Source organism: Scleropages formosus, chromosome 8, assembly GCF_900964775.1.
Source record: "Scleropages formosus chromosome 8, fSclFor1.1, whole genome shotgun sequence".
In the NCBI taxonomy this organism is placed as follows: Eukaryota; Metazoa; Chordata; class Actinopteri; order Osteoglossiformes; family Osteoglossidae; genus Scleropages; species Scleropages formosus.
In genome coordinates, this window is record NC_041813.1 from 727,606 (window position 1) to 748,474 (window position 20,869).

Genomic DNA, 20,869 nt, shown 5'->3' on the forward strand with positions numbered 1-20,869 from the left:
GCCGGCAGAAAATAAACTTTGAGACGCAGGGAGGCTGTGTGCGCACGCGACCGGAACTCGCCAAGAGTCCTCTCTGAACGTCTGAATTGAGAGTTTTCTGTGTCATACGTCACTTATCGTTAAAGACTCTTTTTCTTAATGAATTTGCATCTGTACAAAATGAGACAGCTGCTGATTACTTTTTTAAAAGAATTCGCTCTTTATATTCCCAGCAGAGGAATGATGCAAAAGCATCCTGACAGATTAATGGGTGCCTTTCCTCCTTCTAACGCACAAAATGCTCCGGCCTCCGCGCCCCGAGAGCACAGACACCCGGGACGGTGCAGCGCCTCTCGAGGGACTGCGACCGTGACCGAGACCGTGACCGTAACCGCGCCACAATCTCGACAAGCTTCCAGGGGCCGAAATGCAGTTCTGCCTTCGTCGGAAAACTTCCGCTTTGTTCATACAGGGCAGCTCTCCTCCAGAAGTACATAGTCGAGATTAAACTTTAATTTTCTACCTTCTTTTTCATAATTGTGGTACAAAGTACCATAAAAATTTAATGAAGTTGCGAAGACTGTTTACGTTCTGTCCAGGACGCAATAATGCATCATACAGGATCATATTATAGTCCTGCATCTCACTAACAGGATCACTTTCGCAGAGGAAGAGGAGCCATCAGAGAGAGAAAAGCATCAACTCTATAAACAGCTCACATATAGCTGTAAGGCCGAGGACAGAGGAGCGGTAAATTACGACGGTGGTCTCTATGGCAACGAGCACAGGGTCAGACCAGCAACTGACCTGTGGGTAGACACGGTGACCAGGAGAAAAGCAGCATAACCCATCCCCGAGTGCCGTAAACGCCACCTCCTCTTTTACGGGGTCGCACCCTTGCTGGCCCACCCGCACGCCAGCAGAGCCATCGGTCAACGATATCGATCCTTTAGAGCCGTTAATGCTGAAATCCCCATGTGGCGGGAAATAAGAACGCGGTGCAAGGCACTGTTATCCTGGAATCGAGATGTTAAGCCTGTGACCAGAAAGTCGTAGGTGACACGGTGAGCAGCGCTGTCGTCTCACGGGGCCGGCGTGGTGCATCGGGGTGCGGCTTCAGTCCCCATTCGGTCTGCGTGGAGCTGCGCGGTGCCATTAAATTGCCCACGGTGCGAGAGCGCGAGGTCCGCGGGGCTGCGGGTGACCGATTCGCTGTAGATCGTGTATCTAGTGTCGAAAGTCGCCTCGGGTGGAAAGCAGTCAGCTGAACACGGCACGGTGTTCGCCGGAAGTTGCTTTGGAGGCAGGAATCTGCTGAAAGAATCTATGAATAAGGGGGCTTGAGTTTCTCCGAATGAGCACTTCCGCAGGCTCTTGATCGCACTTGCGTTCGTGAGCCCTTCCTGCCGATGGCGGCGCTACGTCCCAACACCGTATCGTAGGAAACGTCAGCGTGGAGGCATGGAAATGAGGCGTACGGACTATACGCTGGGATGCACTGCACTTGAAGTGTAGGTACAACATGCACAACACAAAAGAAGAGGTGAAAAACACAGGATAGTCACCAGAGGTTTACTAAAAAAACATGTTCAATTTCCTGTAGGATCTCTAGCTCTCTAAAGACGTTTCGGACCTCGTCTCTTTCTATGCATTGCTGTTTGTTCATATACTTCATGGCATACATCTTCTCTGTGTCCCTCTTCTGCACGATGCACACCTGTGTGGGAGAGAGATGCAACATCGGTGAGCAAATTGCAATTAGACGCAGACGGAGCCTTTACGTGCGGTATCACGGCTGGCTGGGCGAAGGCACATAATATACAGCACATGCAAATTTAAATGACGCGCAATCAAAATAGCACCGGTCGGCATGACGACTTCCTTCTCAACTCATCTCCTGGTCATGACCACCAGCGCAAATTCTACAGCCACAGTCAAGCTGGCGGTCAAGATGTGGCCGTACGGGGAAGAAAAGAACTGCGTCTGCATGAACCATCTGTCACGATCGCCTCAAAATTACCGACCGCACGTATTCGTCTAAAGCAGAGTCATTATACTTACTATATCCCACACTATATGAATCTTACATTCAGCCGCTGAATTGTGCGACTGAGAATGTATGAAGAGTTATTAATTTCTGAACAAAAAGGAAACATTTCCCATTGTGAGATCTTGGGGAAACAAACATATCCTTGATTGTTCTTCGCTTTTCAGCTCAGTGTTTTTTGGCGCTGTTCCTAGGCTGTACCAAAACCTGGAGCATGTTCATAATGCAATGAAGAACTTAACAGGATTAATTAGCTGTGGGTATCCAAAGGCAGTACTGTACTGTACCCTCATTACGCCATTCCAGATGGCCACTTTACCGTATTACAAGACAAATGAGAGCAGTAGATGTAGCTTCACTTCCTCTTGTTCCTCTTGCCCTGTTGTCTGACTTGTGTGACTCTTGTTCAGTTTCCACTCTCCCCGTTTTACTTTAATTCTTTCTTTTCTTTCTCCAACACACTCTTTTCAGTTTGGGCGCATTTTGATCGAGCTACGCTGCTCTCCTCCCAGGTTCAGCTCCGTGAAGGGCGCGGGTGAAAATGCGGTACCTTCAAAGTGTCTGGTAACAGAGAAGAGGCAGCACGTGATCCAGGAGCTCCTTCAGCAAGAACAGCTCGAACATGCACGAGACATCGAGGCAATGCCACCCCGATCTTCTACATTCTCCCCGCTTCTCCTCGCTCGCGCATGAAGCTCCACCGCAGCAATGTGGCGCCATTTGGTCTGGACTCCGCTTGCTGTGAAAAAGACCCAGTTTCTCCAAAGCTCTGGCCTCATTTCACAGAAGGTTGTCGCCCGTGCCCGTCCTTCTCGAAAACAGCAGTAGGGCCAATTCCGACTTCTCGTTAGCACTATCAACGACAAGCTGTTACCTTTCATTGCCACTCGGTCATGGTAATACTGTATTTTTACACAAGTGCAATATTCAGGTGGATATCCTGTGTTCATTGTTTCACCTCCTGTGAGACGGCAGATAACTGGTCTTCCTATTACGCTGCAGCTCTCCTGCAGAGACCGTGGGACCTCGTATAAAGGTATGCGCAACCTTTATTGTTATGAGAGCTACGTACGCTTTTATAAGCGGTACGTTAGCTGCAAATGGCTGATAAGCCCTAAGCGGCTCGGTTTGATGTTGAAAATGTAAAACGAGCGAAGACGTACGGAGGGTTTGATAGAGCATTTAGAGAATGATTCTTCTAGCTCGTGGAATAAAATAACGCCATCTATATATGTACTGTATACATTGTACACACACACACACACACACACACACACACACACACACACACACACACACACACACACACACACACACACACACTCTATGGCCACTTTATTAGGTATACCAGCTCGTTAATGCAAATAGCCTGCTTCTCTAAGCAGCGAATAATGTGGCTGCTTTTACAGATGGACTTCGGGTTCAGATGGGCAACATGCATGATGTAAGCAATTTCGAACGTATCGTGATTGTTGGTGCCAGACAGGGTGGCTCCAGCATCTCAGAAACAGCCACATTTCCGGGATTTTTCAGCTCAACGGTGTCCAGCAGTGACGGAGAACTGCAATCTGTCATGATTCTAGCGAGACGGCGGTCAGTTTTCGCTCTCTTTTTTGTTTTGGATGGTTTGGGTTGTGACACGACCAAAACATCCAAAACAAAAAAATCTACTCTGCAGCACTTCTGTAAGATAAAAACTCCCTGCTAATGACAGAGTTCAGAGGAAAAGGGCCAAAGTTGTTGAAACGAGAAAGAATGTCACAATAGTGGCAGGTAGGTGGAACTAAAAAGCAGCCAGTGAGTGTATATATGAGTGTATTTACTCACTGTATGTATATGTGCTTTTTTTAGGACTTTGTGCCAAATTATATCTTGCTCCTGTTTCCACTGATTATATGGTGTAAAAATTGAGAACGGTCTATCTTAAGCATATTTGAGATTCAAACTCCTTATCAAGGCAATTCCCAAAACACACTTTTGTCGATGGGGAAAATGTCGACTCAGTGCAATTACCTTAAATGTTCCACTCACTTGGAGACGCACTTTGAAGAGGAGCATCCGAAACAAAACTCAGTTTCAAAACATTTTTTTTCAGTTTCATTTTTTGGATATATTAGCATATGAAAAGTACGTTTGACGGAACAGGCTTTGGACAGGGAAGCAGAATGGAACGGATTAAACGAAAGGTCCAAGCGGGCGGCCGTGAGGATAACAGCCAATTGATCTTCCTTGGGCATTGCTTTTCGGTGTGCAACGCTACCAAAATCAGCTTAATTCGTTTTGAATGGATATCCAGAAGCTACTAATGGAGCACTCAGTCCAAAGCATTGTGATCTTGTAGCATATAGCACATTATTAAATATTCATGATGAACACCAGCTGTCCAACGATTTTCTTCTAGAATTATTGACGTAAAACAAGGGACTTGGGTATCTACTGGAAAGGCAAGATGCATCACGGTCCATGTACCAGTGTTAATGAGCATCATGCTGGGGGATTTGCAGAAAGCCTGTCAAAGCGGTAACAGAGTGGTCAATGAAGGAGAAGAGGGTGTGCAGCCAAGCAGCTCCGAGGCACAGCGACCGGAAGAGACTGGCGACGCGTACAGGACAGGTGAGGCGACTGATGTCGTAGTCGTTTTTCTCGGAAGAGCATCGCAGTCGGGAAAGGGCAGGTCATGACGTTTGGGAAAGTATGTCTTTCCAAGGCTAGTTTCCATCACACTTCCGGCAAGAGGTAAATTACATTCATTTATATACGATTTGTTTTTTTCTTTTATTTAGCTTCACTATTTACAAGAGCGTGAGTCATAGTTTGTTACTAGCAGCAAAAAACGATGTGACATTAACCCAGTAAATAATAGAGGGCAGCTGATTAATTTTCTCGTATCCAGAAATGTGTTGCTACCTACACATTTTTTTTTGCTACATTTACATATAACTCAATGCAAAAAAAGTCATTTATTTTCCTTTTCTACTTGCAGAATATTTTATTCAGTAAAAATACAGGACTAAAGCTGTAAAAGAAGTATGCATTAACCATACCACACATAACTACTATTATTACTGCTGTTTTTCCATTGCTATAAAAATTCTAATTATAGTGCAAAACATTACAAACGTCCCTATTTAAAAAAGTCCTCTGAAAGTCCAGTGAGGCGAAGTGATAATGCAACGTCACAGTGTGTCTCTCATATTCACGTGTAAAAGGCCACATGTTTTATAACTGACCCCTGACCTTTTAAAGGCACATTTTCATTCCGGATGCTCTCCTGCAGATGCTTACCGTCTGCGCTCTGAACACGGCCCAAGTACCTTCGACAGAGTCGCTGCACGTCCAACCCGGTGTGGAAGAGACCGGAAAACTGAGGCTCGGGAAAAGTCTCAAGTGAAGTGGAAGTGGGTGTTTGTGCATCCGAGGAGACAACGATGCTGTTTTCAACACGGTACCGCAATAGTCAACCGCTAAAGAGAAACAGTGCACACGTAATGAGCTATTCTTATGCTCCTTTTGTACTAGGAACGGCTCATTAATTACCACAAAACTGTACCAATTATATTACATGGCAGCAAACAGTCACCTAAAGGTTCGAAACGTACCGGTTCAAGAGGTTTTACCAACTGAAAGTAGCAGGGATTTCACACAGTACATCGTCAGCTGTGCAATAAACAGAATGAATCACTGCTAAAACCTCTGCAAGTGTCTGCAAACGCTGATTATGGTTACGTCCGTATCTCGGGAGGACTGCAATAACGGGGGGCTGGTGAGCTTTCCTCCAGCTCTCACAAACGTGACATACAATACCAGGACATTTCCGCTTCCACGCCTTCTGGAATGAAGAGGAAAGTAACAAGGGGACACGTGGCTTCATGAGAACAGTTAGGCCGGTAACAGGTGACTCAGACTCTCAACTGCCCATAATAAACATATTATTCTTTATTTACACTCTTCCTTGTCTTGCTCTTCAGGAGAAAGGGCACATTAACATTTTTTCATCTCACGTTTCTCTGAAGCAACTTCTAGAAATTCACCCATTTCTAATGCTGTATAATTTTAACTGGAGCAGTGCAACCTTGTTCAAGGCACTACAGCAGGGCGTGAGGTTTAAGCCTGGATCTTCTGAGCCCAAAGGCAGCAGTTCGAACCACCATGTTACCGACCGCTTCAAGAAGAAGAACCTAATAAAACCCCGTTTCTTAACAATTTAAGCTACAGTATAATGGCGGAACAGAGTTTGTTTAAAGAAAGCACTTTTTCTAAAAGCTCACAAAAATTACAATGTTTTAAAACGTTTCAGGCCTGCAATACATATCAATTTTCAAAGCCAAGATTCAAAAGCAATTTCATAAAAAGCAATGTTAGCAGTACCTAAAGATTTCAGGATAATCACAATTCCGATAACAAAATAGGAAACTCAAGCCAGTACCTGAGCGTTATTTTCAGTAGCAGTATCTCTCAAAGCGATTTTTAACAACATGTCTGAGCAAAGACCTTGAATCCCAGGCTGGGAAAAGGCCTCTTGAAAGGAGAACTGCTGTAAACATTGCGCAACGTGTTCATTTAACAGTCGGAAAAGGGCAATCTCACCTTCTTCACACCTTTGCCATGTGCTCCACTGTGCAGCTACACACAACAACACCTAAATGGGTTCCTGAAATTCAAAACATGGGAGCAAATGACATGAAATGAGTGTGTCCTGCATTCAGGATCGATGGGTTTAAGAGGCGGACCTGTGAGACGAAAAGAAGCGTCCAGCTAAAAGCTGTGCAGCAGAAGGAACGAAGTCTCCGCTGCGTAGAGTCGCTCTCTTCCCCCCAAGGAACTCGCGTTATTAAAGCAGCGTAGGGCAGGACTCGGGCTTCCCAAGCTCAGAAGCTCAATCTCTGCGATAAGTACTCCGGCGTGACCTCAGAGGACGACAAAATTCAGTGGACCATGTTTAGATCTCTCCACCGTGGTCCTTTTCACCCTGATTTAGAGATTCTTTTTATATTTAGCACTAAGCCAAGGCTTCTGGAACCCTCTGCTGGTTGGCTCTTCCTCCTTCCGCTGAACCAACTGCGGAGCACAAACGGCCTCCTACCACTGTTTCCATGGAAGGAGCGCGCGACTTGGACAGCTCTTGGACAGATATTAGGGCGGCTCCTCCAAGTGTACCAAGGATGCCCTGGAGCTGCCCAGCGCATCGTTTGTCGTGTCCTCCAGCATGGCAGCCTGCTTGTCCTCAAGAAGCTATTTCTGCCTGTGGATAGATGTATTCGTGAAGAGCTACTTGCCGGTTTCAATGTTCCAGCGTCCCCGTCTCCCAAACACAATCGGTGAGGGTTTTGCTTAAACGACAAGGACCGATGCCACACGGTGCAGGTCCAGCTTAACGTGCAAACCGCACTGATCTGATGTGCTCTTTTTAGTCCTCTGCTGGTCACAATTTCCGAATCACACATTCTTCTAGAACTCCGTCATGCGTGACATTATAAAGGTCTGTGGACAGTGCAATACGAGTGCTGCCCCTTTCTGATTCGTTTTACATACATTGCGTTATGCGGACAGAGAGCTCTAATCGGCCTTTGCGCCTCTTCACCTCGGGAGGTTGCAAACATGTCATCGTGCTTCAGCTGAAATTCCCTTCTCCCGCTTGAGCGCTTATTCTGAGACTCTGCTAAAACGATAAAGGAAGGAGCAGAATCTGAGGACCTCGGGCTCCGCTTCTCGAAATCTCATCTCCTGCGAGCTGCCGGTAATACAGAGGAAGAGATCGGAGACCCTGCATGCCCACACGCGATACGTCCTCCTGCCAATCCTTCCAGCTCCGTCTCGGTCCGCTGACTGGACTGTACCGCAGTACAATCCGGGGGGTACCGCACATGTCTGCTTGTACGCTGCAGAGGAATATATCTCCTCGCTACGAAGCTCTTCTGCGGCAAAAAATCTCTCATATCACTCTGAGAGCGATCCATGGCTAAGTTCATACGACTGACCAGGAAAGTGCATGAGAACAATGACTGGTTGGGCTAAGAGAGCACTTCTCGCCTTACTGTAGTAACAGGTGAACAGCAGAGGTACTGAGTACACTGCTGAAAACAGGTAATAATAGTTCACTGAAGGTGGGCCGTTTGAACAAAACCCACATAACCATGGACTGCTTCCAACGTCTGACCTGAGGAATTAGGACTAGTTTACAGACGAGTTTAATGTGAAAAAGCTCAGGCCAGCTGAGCAGAAATAAGGAAGTAATGATTGAAATTAGCATACATTTGGATGGTAATATATTCTGCGGCAGCTCATACTATGATTTCTGAAAGATGTTATTTGAGAGAATGTTCCAACAATGGCAAAATATTCCGACAAAATGATGATGAGCCAGGTTTACTCATAACTTTTCACATGCAAATGTAAGATAAACTCTTACAATCATCCTGCCAAAATCCCTGCCATCTTTTACCCAACTGTTCAGACACCTCATCTCACAGAACATATTATGATGGCAAAAAATTCATTGCAAGTATCCAAGTTTTCTGTTATTCTTAATTTATGGCCTATTACACAAAATAAATAAATAAAATTAATACTTTTTCTTATTTTCATAGCATGAATAATTGTCATTTAAGTACAATTGTTCTCAATAGGCAATTCTTTGACAAAATCAAAAAGAAACCAAAAGAACCCAAAGGAAAGCAGTTTGAAAGCAGTTTGAAACCATTTCATTCTCACTTCTCCATACCTTGCAACTTGTCAGCATGGATCTTGATGGAAGACGCACTAACGTTGAAGGGAAATTTTACATTTTGGATATTTCGTCAATTCAAAGCAGTCCAGCGGCAACAGCGAGTGAGCATTGGTGTATCAGCCAACTCTTACATAACTGTCTGTACAGCGTTCTTGGAGCCCCACCGAGGGTCCCAGCAAAACAAACACATATACTGTACGTGCAATGAGCAATTTTACAATTATTCACACAGATGAGCCTAAAGCAAAATTTAGCCCTTAAATTTTCTCATATCCCAGCTGGCGTGAAGAAACAAACTGTATTTAAATTAATGTGACGACTGCGGTAATGGTAGTTGACGTTAATTAAAAGTTAAATGTAATTACTTGCAGCCCATTTTAGGAAGTCGCTCTGCTTACTTGTTAAAGATAGTGAGTGTGTGACGCAGTCAGAGTTATCAAATTGCCCAGGAGCTCTGGGTCCCCGGTGGTGCCGCTCAAGCGTTTCAAAGATTCAGAAATCATTCCGAGCCAACGCTGCGTCCCACGACACCGCATTTACATAAACGACAAGAAAAGGGGGAGGTGAGGACCCGTGAGAACTTACCTTCCCAAAGCTCCCTTTTCCAATGGCACGAAGTATTTGGAAATGGTCAAAATTCACTGCGAAAAGACAAAAGAGGGGAACAATCAGAAAGAGCCAAATGAAGCTCACGCCGCAGCCTAAACATCAGCGATTTGTGTCCGCACGGCAGCGGCCCGGCCCTCGGCATGAACCTCGAAAAGAAATAGCCAGCCGCCCCCGGCCCTGCCCAGGGGAAGACCGGCTCAACCCCCGTCCTTCCACCGCGTCCTTCCACCGCCTCCTCCCTCCTCACCGCACGTTCGCTTCCTCGCAGGAGACACGAGACACATTCCTTCTTTTCCCTTTTCGAGCACCACAACTTCTTCGTTAGGCTGCCGCACACCACAAATGTGCCCTAATGGGTGTTTCAGGCACCGATCCTGTGGATAACTCATTTTACAGTTTCATTATGGGAAAAAGGGTGTTCCGATTACCTTCCGGTGGAAAACGGCAAATATTGTGCACCAACTATTTGCATGGATGCCTTCATAATTTTCAGAAGAGCTGCGCATATGACGGCACACCAAGTGTTCTGCGCAATTTTGCACTTAAATACGTGAAGCTCCTTCACCGCAGCAACATACCGTACATACTGTACACACGAGTACCATTGCCCGTTCTCTCACTTTACTACCACAGTGCGGATTGGTCACTCCAAGTCAGCCATCGTGTGCGAGTGATACGCAGAGAGAGCGTGTGTCACCGGTCTACGGATGAGTGACCCGTTGTAAGTAGTGTTCAGAACTAGCAGCGTAAGTCACCTAAAGTGTGGGCTGGTAACACTACATAGAGTTCATTGGAAGTTGCTTAGGAGAAAAGCGTCTGCTAAATACACACACACACATTTTCGGAACCGCTTGTCCCATACGGGGTCGCAAGGAACCGGAGCCTACCCCGGCAACTCAGGGCGTAAGGCCGGAGGGGGAGGGGACGCACCCAGGACGGGACGCCAGTCCGTCACAGAGCGATCCAAGTGGGACTCAAACCCCAGACCCACCAGAGAGCAGCCACGGGCCAAACCTCCTGCATCACCGCACCCCTGCTGCATATATAGTACTTTATAATACTGTAGCTGCCTAGTGTTATAAATAATGATAGGTGACCTTAAATTAATTCAAATTTTACAATTATTTTATATATAATATATATAGAATTTTCTAATATAAAATTGAAAATTTTAATGTTAAATTTTAATTAATTCATTATCAGTAACCACTAATCTAATGCAGGGTCACGGAGGTCTGGAGTGCAAGTGGAGTGCAAAGTGCTTCGCTACAATTCCTTCAGCAAAAATGATCCTCCTGTCTAAATGGGTATATAACTGCAATTATCTCAGTACTCCAAGTGACCGTGGAGAAGAGCTAAAGTCGGCTAAAGCGGTTAATAACTAAGAACGCGGGGTCTGCTGTCGCACTTGACGTTTATATTTCTCCGGATCGGTGCTTGTGGCTGCTTGAGACTGTCAGCGTGACACGGACTAGGAATTTTATACAGTAGTTGGTCGCGATGCGGAAGTGTGACCGCGGTACGAAAGTCCTTGTAGGAATACTTGTTCATTTCCAGAGCCTAAATGAAAAGAAAAGAGCTCAGCCGGCACCATCCGAGCCCTGCTTGTACATCAGTGATCATTGTTTCCAGGGTAATTTAATGCAGTAAGTAGATCTAGCAAGAATACAGCCGGTTTAAAATCCCTGAGGGAAAAAGGAAAAAAAAAAAACCTTTGGGGATTGAGACACAAAGCAGGCTGTCCTTATACAGAATAAAACACTCATTCCAGGTAACTGTGTAACGGGCAGAAATGTCATTGTAACGAATAAGGAGCCCACTGAATGAAAGCAGGATATATACATATTTTCATAAGCTGTTTTTGTGTTTCTTTGTTCTACAGGATCCCGTTACGTGAGGCCAGAGAACGTAAATATTTACGCAAGAATCCAACAAAGGAGCATCCACAAAACCAGCAGGGTTTCAAAATGTCTCCGTTCAATTCACGTTAAAACGGCTTTTATGAAGTCGCGATGAGAGCGGCGCAATATTCACCACCATAACGATATTCAACGCTACACAGCGGTTATGAGCTGTTCCCACAGAACAGAGCTGAGTGCGGCCGCTACATCAGTGACAGCGCTTCATCTTTGTCTTTCCCGAAAACTTGCCGATGACGGTATTCTAGAAAGTACTTTCGGTTCCATCTGCATGATCATCACTTGTTTTTACAGGATGACCTAAGAAATCTCACTCTATTGTATTTAATTCACATTGGGAGAAAAAAAGGCTAGAGAGGGGGAGCAGCATTTTGCTTCGCTCATTAGGAGGAACCTCAGATCGTACCTAAAACCGTGCAGCTCAGACCAAACATGCAGCTTAAAGCAGAAATTACTCCAGTTACTTTTTTCCGGGTGCAGTTTACTTATTGTTTTTTCTGGCAGCTCTGAAGTCCAGTTTGGCAGAGTAAACATACAGCATGACCTGCCTGTTGGCCCTTGTGTGAGTCCTCACTTTAAGCGCTGACATCGCGAGACACCCCAAGCAGGACTCGAACCCCACACCCACCACAGAGCAGCACCCGGCCGAACCCGCTGCACCGCTGCGCCGCTGTGCCCCGCTGCTATAATGCTTTTGTTACCCCCAAATCTTATAATTATTCCTTCTCCACTGCTGTTTCCTGCTGCTCTGCCGGAACTGGGCAGGGTTTCACGCAGTGGCTTTACGATCCACACCATCAGAACATTCTGGAAAACACAATGGGTCCCCCACAAAGCTGAGATCAATGCCAGTGCTCTTTAGCCAATAAGACCTGGCATGAAGAGCCCAAACAGAAGACTGTGTCGTCTCAAAGCACAAGTTATGTGTTCAAATAATAATACTGTAAGGACCTGTGTGACTGGTGTTCGAGTGAGGATGCGCTTATTGTAAACAGTTGCATTATGGGAAAAATGTGAAACATAAGTGTGCAACCACTGGGGGCACTTCTGGGGGAAATGATGGGGTGTTTGTGTTTGCCGGGGGGGTGTTAAGTAAGCTGGAAACCTACATATGATGTTGTCAGTTTTGCTTTTAGTGTAAGCTGATGGTACTTTCTGGTTGCTCTAAAAACAACCGAAAAGAGAGTATATAAATTTATTTTGATGTGTTTTGTTTGGAAAGTTGGAGATACGCTTCCATGTTTGTACTCGGTTGTGTCCAACGAGGCAAATTGTGTCTGGAAACTGTGAGTTTTCCACCCATTATGTCAAGCTGACCCGGTTACGGAGGGGGAGGAGGAGACCCCGATGGCACTTTGTGCTCCTGGCACCGCACCCACTTCCTCTTCGGGCCTCGATCGAGGTTTCGTGTGCTGCAGAAACGCGAGTGGATGGTCCTGACCGTTTCCTGGTGGTTGTGTGGACAGCAGATAAGGTAAACTGCGGTTTTTTTTTTTTTTTTTTCCCCCCCTCCCTCACGAGAGCGATGCGGCCTGTAACGTGGGGCGATTTACGTGAAGTTCGTTTAACGCTCCGGAGTGTTGTGTTTACGAGTGTTCCTTATTAAACTTCTACAGGCTGTTTGCGAAGGTGTAACTGTGAGGTTATTTGTTCATAAAATCTAAGTACTTGTTGTACATTTTTTTATTTCATTTTATTTGTGGGGCTATTGGTGTATTGTTCAATATAATCTGTAAGGTGAATACTTTGGGTTTTCAATTTCCAGCGTTGTGGGAGAATTTTATAAATTTGTTCTTTGTTCTGTTCCGGAGCTATTTGCGTTTGGGTTATTTATAATATTTCACTTATCAGAACAGAACCCAGGGCCTGAGCTTCACAGTCAGTGAGATAAAGGGCTGGTGGCGCTACGACACTGACACCGACCCTGATACGTGTAACCTGAACGACACCATTCAGACATTCAGCCCACAGTGTTGTTGTTGATGAGCTTTTGAAGGTTATCCTCCGTGGAAAACTTTAAAACTACGGATGCTGTGCTTTACTGTGCTAAAGGACGCTTACTGTGTGTGACGAGTGTTGAACTGAACAGCAGGTCGACAATACAGGCAATGAGAGCAGCAAAGCCCGTGTCTTTCATAAGCACTTCCAATTGGTGTGTTTTACAGCTTTTCTCCTCCATGTAAATTAATGTGGAGCTTCTGAAAAGTTGGGTGTGAAAGAGCTGCTAACAGCAGGAAGTGCTGGGCTCTCCAGGTCAGTCAAGGCAAAGGTGTCCATATCGACCCCGTGCCCACTGACTGGCAACGAGCCCATGGCTGCTTTCTGTTCCTTCTAAACATGGTTTCTACGTGCCAAAGGTGGGATTTCTACCTCTGTTTTGGGGAAGGTACCTTCCGTCAGAGACGGGGTAGATGCTGTATTTTCGTACCGGAAAACGGTGGCTCAGCGGGTAGCGCTGCTGTGTCTCAGTGCCCAGCAGGTGTGAGAGGACGTGTTTGATCGCCGCTCGGCCTGTGTGGCGTTTTCATGTTCTCCCACCGTCTGTGTGGGTTTCTTCCAGGTGCTCAGGTTTCCTCCCACAGTCCAAAGACAAGTAGTTCAGCTGAATTGGTCACCCTAAATTGCCCTTAGTGAGTGATGGAGTGAGTCACTGTGTGTGGCTACCATGTGATGGACTGGTAAGCTTAGGGTGTCAGCATGTTGCACAAAAAAACAGTTTGTTACTATACCTGACTGTACAGGTATATTAATATGAAACGATGTCCCAAAAGTATTTCACTGGGTTCATACTCTGACTAAAGTGCTGGTGCAGAACGTGCTTTTGTGCAACACAGATGGAGTCCTGAGGTCTACAGGACACCAACATTGCATTGAGCACTGTGTAATAATGTATGGTAAGGAGCAACAAACAAGAGGAGGCATCAACACTGCAGATGTGCCATCGTCTGGAATGTACATTTTGCAAGGCGACAAGTTTGCAGACAGGATCAATGAGAATGCAGGCGGTGATCTCATGGCTACAAAAGCACTGAAATTCTCTGAAGAGGTGGCCGCTTGGAGGTCGAGGCTGCCCTGCACTATGCGGTGTGACGGTGGTGCGCTGAGAAAACATCGGCAGTTATCCATCTGAACCCGGGGCCACTGACCCTCAGGCAGCCCCTCGGCCACTCGCTGTTCACCAGCGCATATTTTCACTCGCGCTTACTGCCACAAGAAGGTGAGAAGGTACGAATGAGACGTACGTTAGCGCTTCATGCAGCCTACTTAGGACGGCACCAGTCAACAAGTTTTCATACCTCTGGTCTCCCAGAGTAATGTCTGTATGAGAGCAGCTGGACAGAAATGACATGCGAGTGAAATGAAAGCACCCTGCGAGTGCTCTACACCTCGGGGGTGTTGCTTTGTTTACCGAAAGAGGAAAACCGCAGCTTCAACATGCTTCTTGCTTCAGGTCTACAGTTCGCTATGGCACCTGTTCGAGTTTAGTTCCACAGGTCGGCGCTTTACCTCTTAGCGTTCGTTACTTGACACCGTTGGTAGCAGATACAGTATGTTTACGTGTCTTTTGAGCGTAGGTTCTACATCCTTTTACAAAAACTGTACCCGGAGGCAGAAAGGCAGCAATAAGATAACAGATCATTATTTAGAGGAAAAAGGATGACTCGGTAAAAATTAATTTGATGGGAAAGTGGTAACGAGTTCCTCTTTTTTTAAAAAAAAAAAAAAGAGGACCGTCCAGAGCGTAAGGTGACCGACAGAGACCTCGCAACCGCTGACAGGACAAATGTACTACAGCGCTATCAGTACAGCTGAGGTTACAGCTGAGAGGCGAAATCTGAAATCTTGCCGCAAAGAAACGCGAGCAAGAAGACCTGGGAAAATTGAGAATCCCTAGAGTTTCATCACAAGAGGCATCTAATCGCAGGAGCAGGGAACGGAGAAGCGTCGTCCGTCTCGCATGCGGCAACAGCTGAAAATACTGCAATCGCAAGTTCCACGAGAAGGAGACCTGGGTGCGAAGCAGCGAAAACAAATTGTTCTAGTTGTGTTGCGTTACTGTGCTATATTTTGACGGCCTCTAGATACGCTGAAGAAAGAACCACGGATTCCAGGCTTGTAACCGTGCAAGACGAAATGCTATCGCACTACCGCTGGAGAACGTCACGGGTCCCGCTGCCCTGAGTTCTAGCAGCTTCTCCTGCACGCCTCATATCTGCTCTGGAGTCGAACCGCCTTTAACGTGACGCGGGCGCTAGAAGAAGAACCTTGTAGAAGAACCTTGCAGAGTGTCGTTGCTCAGTGTCCTTGGAACCCGCTCTCCGTGTGACCGCGCGTTGTCCGGCAACCCATCTCCCATGTCCTTCGTCTGTTATTCACAGCCTCCTCTGAAATTCAGGAGCTCTGTGCAGGGTTACCAAGAGCAATGTTTTAACCCCAAGATGAGAACAATAGAAATCTCTAAACTGCACCTTTGTGCTGACCGTCAATTTTAATAAATTGGACTCGGTGAAAACTGCAGCCCTGCACCGAACAAGTGCTTACTGATGGCGATGGATGGGCTTAATGGATGTGCTTCACATCATGAGAATGGAGGCCTCAGTGAAGAACAGTGTTTAAAATACACAGCAATGTTCTTTGAAATCAGAAAGTTTGTTTTTTTCCTTTCCTGGCATGACCCAGTGCTAGTTAGTCAGCTGAGTCCCGTAGCTGCAGCCCTCTTCCAAATCATCGTACTGGTAATAAAATGTTTGCCAACGTATTAAAAATGACGTGTTTCATAGACATTGTTTTTATGCCGCAAGCAACCAATAGTTTCTCAGTGACATTACAAAGTCTGGTTATTTCTTGTTCGAGTGAAAAGGACTAAAATAAACAAATTATGAAGGTGGCCTGCCGGGCTTCTTTCGTTCACTTGTTTATTGCCTTCACACGTCTACGGTGACCTCTTCTTGGCTACACAGAATAAGTGGATAGAGATGTAAACGCACAGTGTCATGTAGTGAAATTTGAAATGCACATCTCTTTACCGAGCTGTGTGTCGCTTTGGAGAAAAACACCTGACAAATTAAAACATGTACATGTTAATGTGAGTGAAGCGTCCCGTTTTGGTTCACGGAAGGAAACGGCCCAAAAAGGCCCTGCGTTCAGCTCTCAGTCCTGTAGGTAGGAGGAGGGTACGAATGAATCCCTTCACGCACACAGCACGGAAAATACTTTGGCATGACGGCCATAAGGAGAGATTTTGGCTAATCTAAATTTGGAGTCCTAACTCTCAGCGAGACAAGCAGATTGTAATATAAACTGATGGATGGAAGTACACTGGATTGGAAAAAAAAAAGCCCTGCTGGCCCTTAAAATAGTCTACAGTGTCTCTGTTGGCCTCGCTCTTCTTGCCCTTTTCTTCTCGCTTATTACATTGACACTGCTGATTATCACTATCATCTCTCCCACCCCGTGAAGCTGTAAACTACTAAGGCACAGAAATTCCACTCCGGCATGAAAAGAATAACAGAAATATTGTGCGAGTTAAACAGTAAAAAAGTATCTCATCCAAAGAGCCTCCAGAAACAAGCTGCTCATTCCCAAACCTTGCATCTGCACGAATGTGCTCGGCATCGGTACTGGATACTTTACTTTCCCTCACAGGGAAGGAAAACATCTTATTTTCAAACACAATGTCATAGAAGCTTGGAAATACAGGCAGGACCCAGGCAGTGAAATGAAGGGAAATGTAAATATTATATACTTGTTAAAAGAGAACTGGATTTGCACAGTGAAAGTAGGCGCGTACAGGGCTCTCCGGGGAGAGTCGGCGCTCATCTCATCGTTAGCCAGAAGTTCTGCACACGGATGTAAAAGACACATTTCAGTGGAGAAGCTGCACCGTAAACTCAAACGCAGCGAGCAGGCAACATTTACACACTTAAATAATTTAACGACGATGCTCAAAGCTTGCTTTTCACTCTTGATTCAGCCATATTTTTAAAATTAATTCACTTCCTGATCAAAACCTATTTAATATTTGTACACGTAAACAGAAATATATTGCAGTAATGCACACGTTTCAAGTCACCGTAGACAAAGGTGTCAGCTAAGGAGTACTCATTTCGGGTGGTGCTGCACACTGCTTAAGATATTAAGCTTTATTTAATCATTCATTTTTTCATCAAATTGACTTGAATATTGTGTTATTAATGTGGGTTTTAATTGTGCATTATAGTTTCAAAGATTTTTTGCATTAAGTGCAATATGTTCAATTCAGTGAAACGTGGCATCTGTAAATCTAGACTGGATCTCGATAAATCACCTTGGTAACTTGTTTAACATTACTTGTAAATGAAGATTAATGATTAAGCCGTTATTAAATTAAATGGAACCAATGTTAATGGAAACGTATACACTTTTGCTCCATGTTCCAGGTCTGTTTTTATGTATTTTTCAGATGTGCAGTTAATTTAAGAAAGTGGCTTTACTGAACGTACAGGATGAGTGCACAATGGGGCAAAGCAGTACATGTTTATCTATCACTGCTCTGCAGTAAATAAACTTCCCTGGCGACACCCATCTGCTAATAATGTGCAGGACAAATGTTTTACGGACACACAAATTCCCTTCTCGTTTATTCTAAGGCTCGTACCACCGAAGATGTGCCCCGTAGAGAGGGGCTGTGCGACTCGTCCTGCGTGCGAAATAATGAGTGGAAATGGAAACGGAGCTCCATCTACGTGCACTGCGTGGAGCCCGTGATGTAAAAGCTGCAGACGCTGCGAATCCGGCTTGTTGAGAGCAGAAGACGACGTACGCTTTTAGTGAGGAGCGGAGAGCGTCTTGGGGCCGAGACGGAACATGGCGTCGGCAGAAAGGATGTGCTGCCGAAGAAACGTGCAGAAAGCAGCGGATCCAACGGCAGCCACCGTAACCGGGGTGCTTCGCTTCGCTCCGTCCCCCGGCCGTCCCTCAATCCGTGCTGCTCCGCACGCAAAAGAGGATCGAAGCCGGCACTAGAATGGTGTACCTAATAAAACGGCCAGTGAGTGGACGTTCCTCAGCGAAAAGGCAACCGTCTGGAACTGCTCCGCATCTCCATTCGCAAAAGCTGAAATGAATATTTGGCTTCGTTAGCGCTCTGCTTGTCGGTGTTAGCTGTGCTTTTCCTTCCTTCCGAGAAAATCTGTACATTTTGGTGGACTGCATTTATGTCGTAAAATGTTCAAAAGCATAATTAATCTCACATTTCTCCATGGCTGGAAGTGCTAGTGTAACAAATGGGGCTTAAGTCCCTCTGTGTAACTTTTCACACATTTTATACATTTGTATTTACTTCATGCAAAAGACTGAGAAAGTAAGGTGTGCGTGTATAAAAAAAAAAAAAAAAGGTTCTGAATTTGAAAAAAGAGAAATGTTGACGAGCGGGCGGAAGCTACTCTTACCTTGGAGAAACACACAGAGGTAAAAGTAATGTACCTGTGTGCCACAGAGTGACAAGAGAAAGACAGGGAGGAAATGCGGTAACTGTGGCTACGAAGAAATGGACACTTATATAGGGTAATGCAGAACGATGCCGTACTAGCAGCAGTGGCAGTGATGGATCGCTCCACCGAGCGCGCGCGTACAGAAATGTGCGCAAGTCGCGCTCCGGTCCGGTCTCCCCGGCAGCCGCGGCACCGAGACGCGGCGAGGCCTCGTCTGTCTTCGTGCCACCGGGAAGATGTAAGTAACGGGGTAAAACGGGCAAACTGTGGAAGGCAGAAGAAAAAGGGAGGGGAGTGTAGCCTACATTTGGTCCCTGACAGATCGGGAAGACTCTCCAGTCCCATGAGAAAGGAGACAGAAATACTTAAGCAGGATAAATGAGGGGTCCGCACGCACGCCCTCGCCTCGTAAACCATTTCCATACCTAAGGAAGGCAAGATCGCAAAGCTGAAAGCGAACCGTGATTTTTACCTTTCCTCATCACATAACCTGAACGTAACCCTAACCCCAACTCTACTCGCCCATCCTCCTCAACAGTACACATGGCAACATGCAGTAACATACACGGAGTCCTTTATACTGAAAGCGCTGATGAACGTGTGAAATTTTATAAGATTTCTTGTAAAGTGACAGGGTACGGATGGAATTCCACTGAACAGCTTTCAGATACTATCCATAAAGCCCAAGTATTAAGACCAAAGAAGTCTCTCCGTTATTGACGACAGGAAGCATAATACGCAATTACCGTTAGTTCACGGGCTCAGAACCCTCTCTAACGGACACTAAATATGCGCTCGGTGTCACCTTCTTGGAAATTGCGCAACGCTGCCTTCGCGTTCGTTTAATTGCGCGACAATTCTCCTTCCGGGTTCCTTCTCGTCTGTCATTTTGGAAGAACGAAAGGCTCAACGCATGTTGTAAAACATGACGTGTGACCCACCTGCAGAGCTCTGCGTCGCTCAACTCATGTAGGACGCTAACTTGTCCGCCCTGGCACCTGATGATGCGGGAGCTCTCTTCGTGTTTGCATATCACCGCTGTGCTTCCTCACCGTCGTACGGCGTCTTGTTAAACAATGAAGGAATGCGGCTCGATGCGGAGCGAGAGACGGAAGCGACCGAACCGCACGTCTTCTCGTGCTGCGATACCTACTGCGCGCACGCCGTTCGGAATAAGCTGCGCTTTTTTAGCGCTCCCTTCACGCACATCTCGGGGACGCAGCCAAGTGGTCTCGCTTGACTTCCTCTTGGAGCGCATTTTGGACTCGTTGCGCCGCCGTCACCCGGCGAAAAGTCTCCCGCTGCGGACTCGGCGTCGGTAACCCGTCTCGTGAGCGGCGAGCGCAAACGGTGCAGGCGGGACGCCACCATCGCTTACTCCGCAGAATACGTTTTCCAAGAAGGCCTTGCTCGCACGTTTGTGTGCAGTGATTTCGAAGCGAAACGAGGCAGCGCATCACCGCATCCCTACAGTACGCTATTGCTCACGCTGGGTCTACCGCTTCCCCGTCCTTCACGCTCAGCTTTTTCTCCACATGTCACACGTGTCACACGTGTAACAATGGCAACGCAGCCTGCGCAAACCGAACGTGTAAAAGGTGTACTTCCAGCACGTGATGCAGCTCGGTGACGCGGACTGGAACGTGTGCCTGAAGAGCTGCGAAGAGGATACAACAAGTCGGTAAAGCAGGGCTCTCCTTGCAATCACACAAAGTGCGTGGAGGAAAACGAAGCGCTTCTCACCGACGTCTCTTATTAAGACAGCGCTGCTGATTCTGAAAGCTGCCTGTTTTTAAAGGGTACTTTATATCAGAGCTCAAGTAAAGCCTTGTTTCCCCATTTACCATGTGCTGAGCTGACAGCCTGTACTTTCTCACATGGCGAAACGTTCCAAGCGAAGAGCTCTGCGCTAATTATAGACGATGGGACAATTCCTACTTAACGTGGCTCTTCGGAGTGAAGATACTACAGTGATTTGCCCTTGATGAGCTCATTCGGGCTATGCAAGAGAAAAAGAATGGAATGCGAAACGGCATTTTAAGAGCAGTAACAGCCACACAAGGTGTCCTGCCAAGCAGTGGAATTCCCACAAAGCTCACTTCTAGCTGTGCCTTTT

General features: G+C 46.3%; 1 protein-coding gene across 2 annotated transcripts in view; it reads right to left on the reverse strand.

The window, feature by feature from the left end:
- Positions 1–20,869, reverse strand: part of stk32c (serine/threonine kinase 32C) — a 44,919-nt gene that overhangs the window by 14,990 nt on the left and 9,060 nt on the right. Inside the window, exons 2-3 of one of the 2 annotated variants that reach the window (XM_029254029.1) lie at positions 9,339–9,394; positions 1,545–1,696 (exon numbers count right to left, since the gene is read on the reverse strand). In XM_029254029.1, the coding sequence (XP_029109862.1) occupies positions 1,545–1,696; positions 9,339–9,394 (208 nt within the window). The remainder of the gene's footprint in view (positions 1–1,544; positions 1,697–9,338; positions 9,395–20,869) is intronic. The other variant, XM_029254028.1, reaches the window with a different exon arrangement.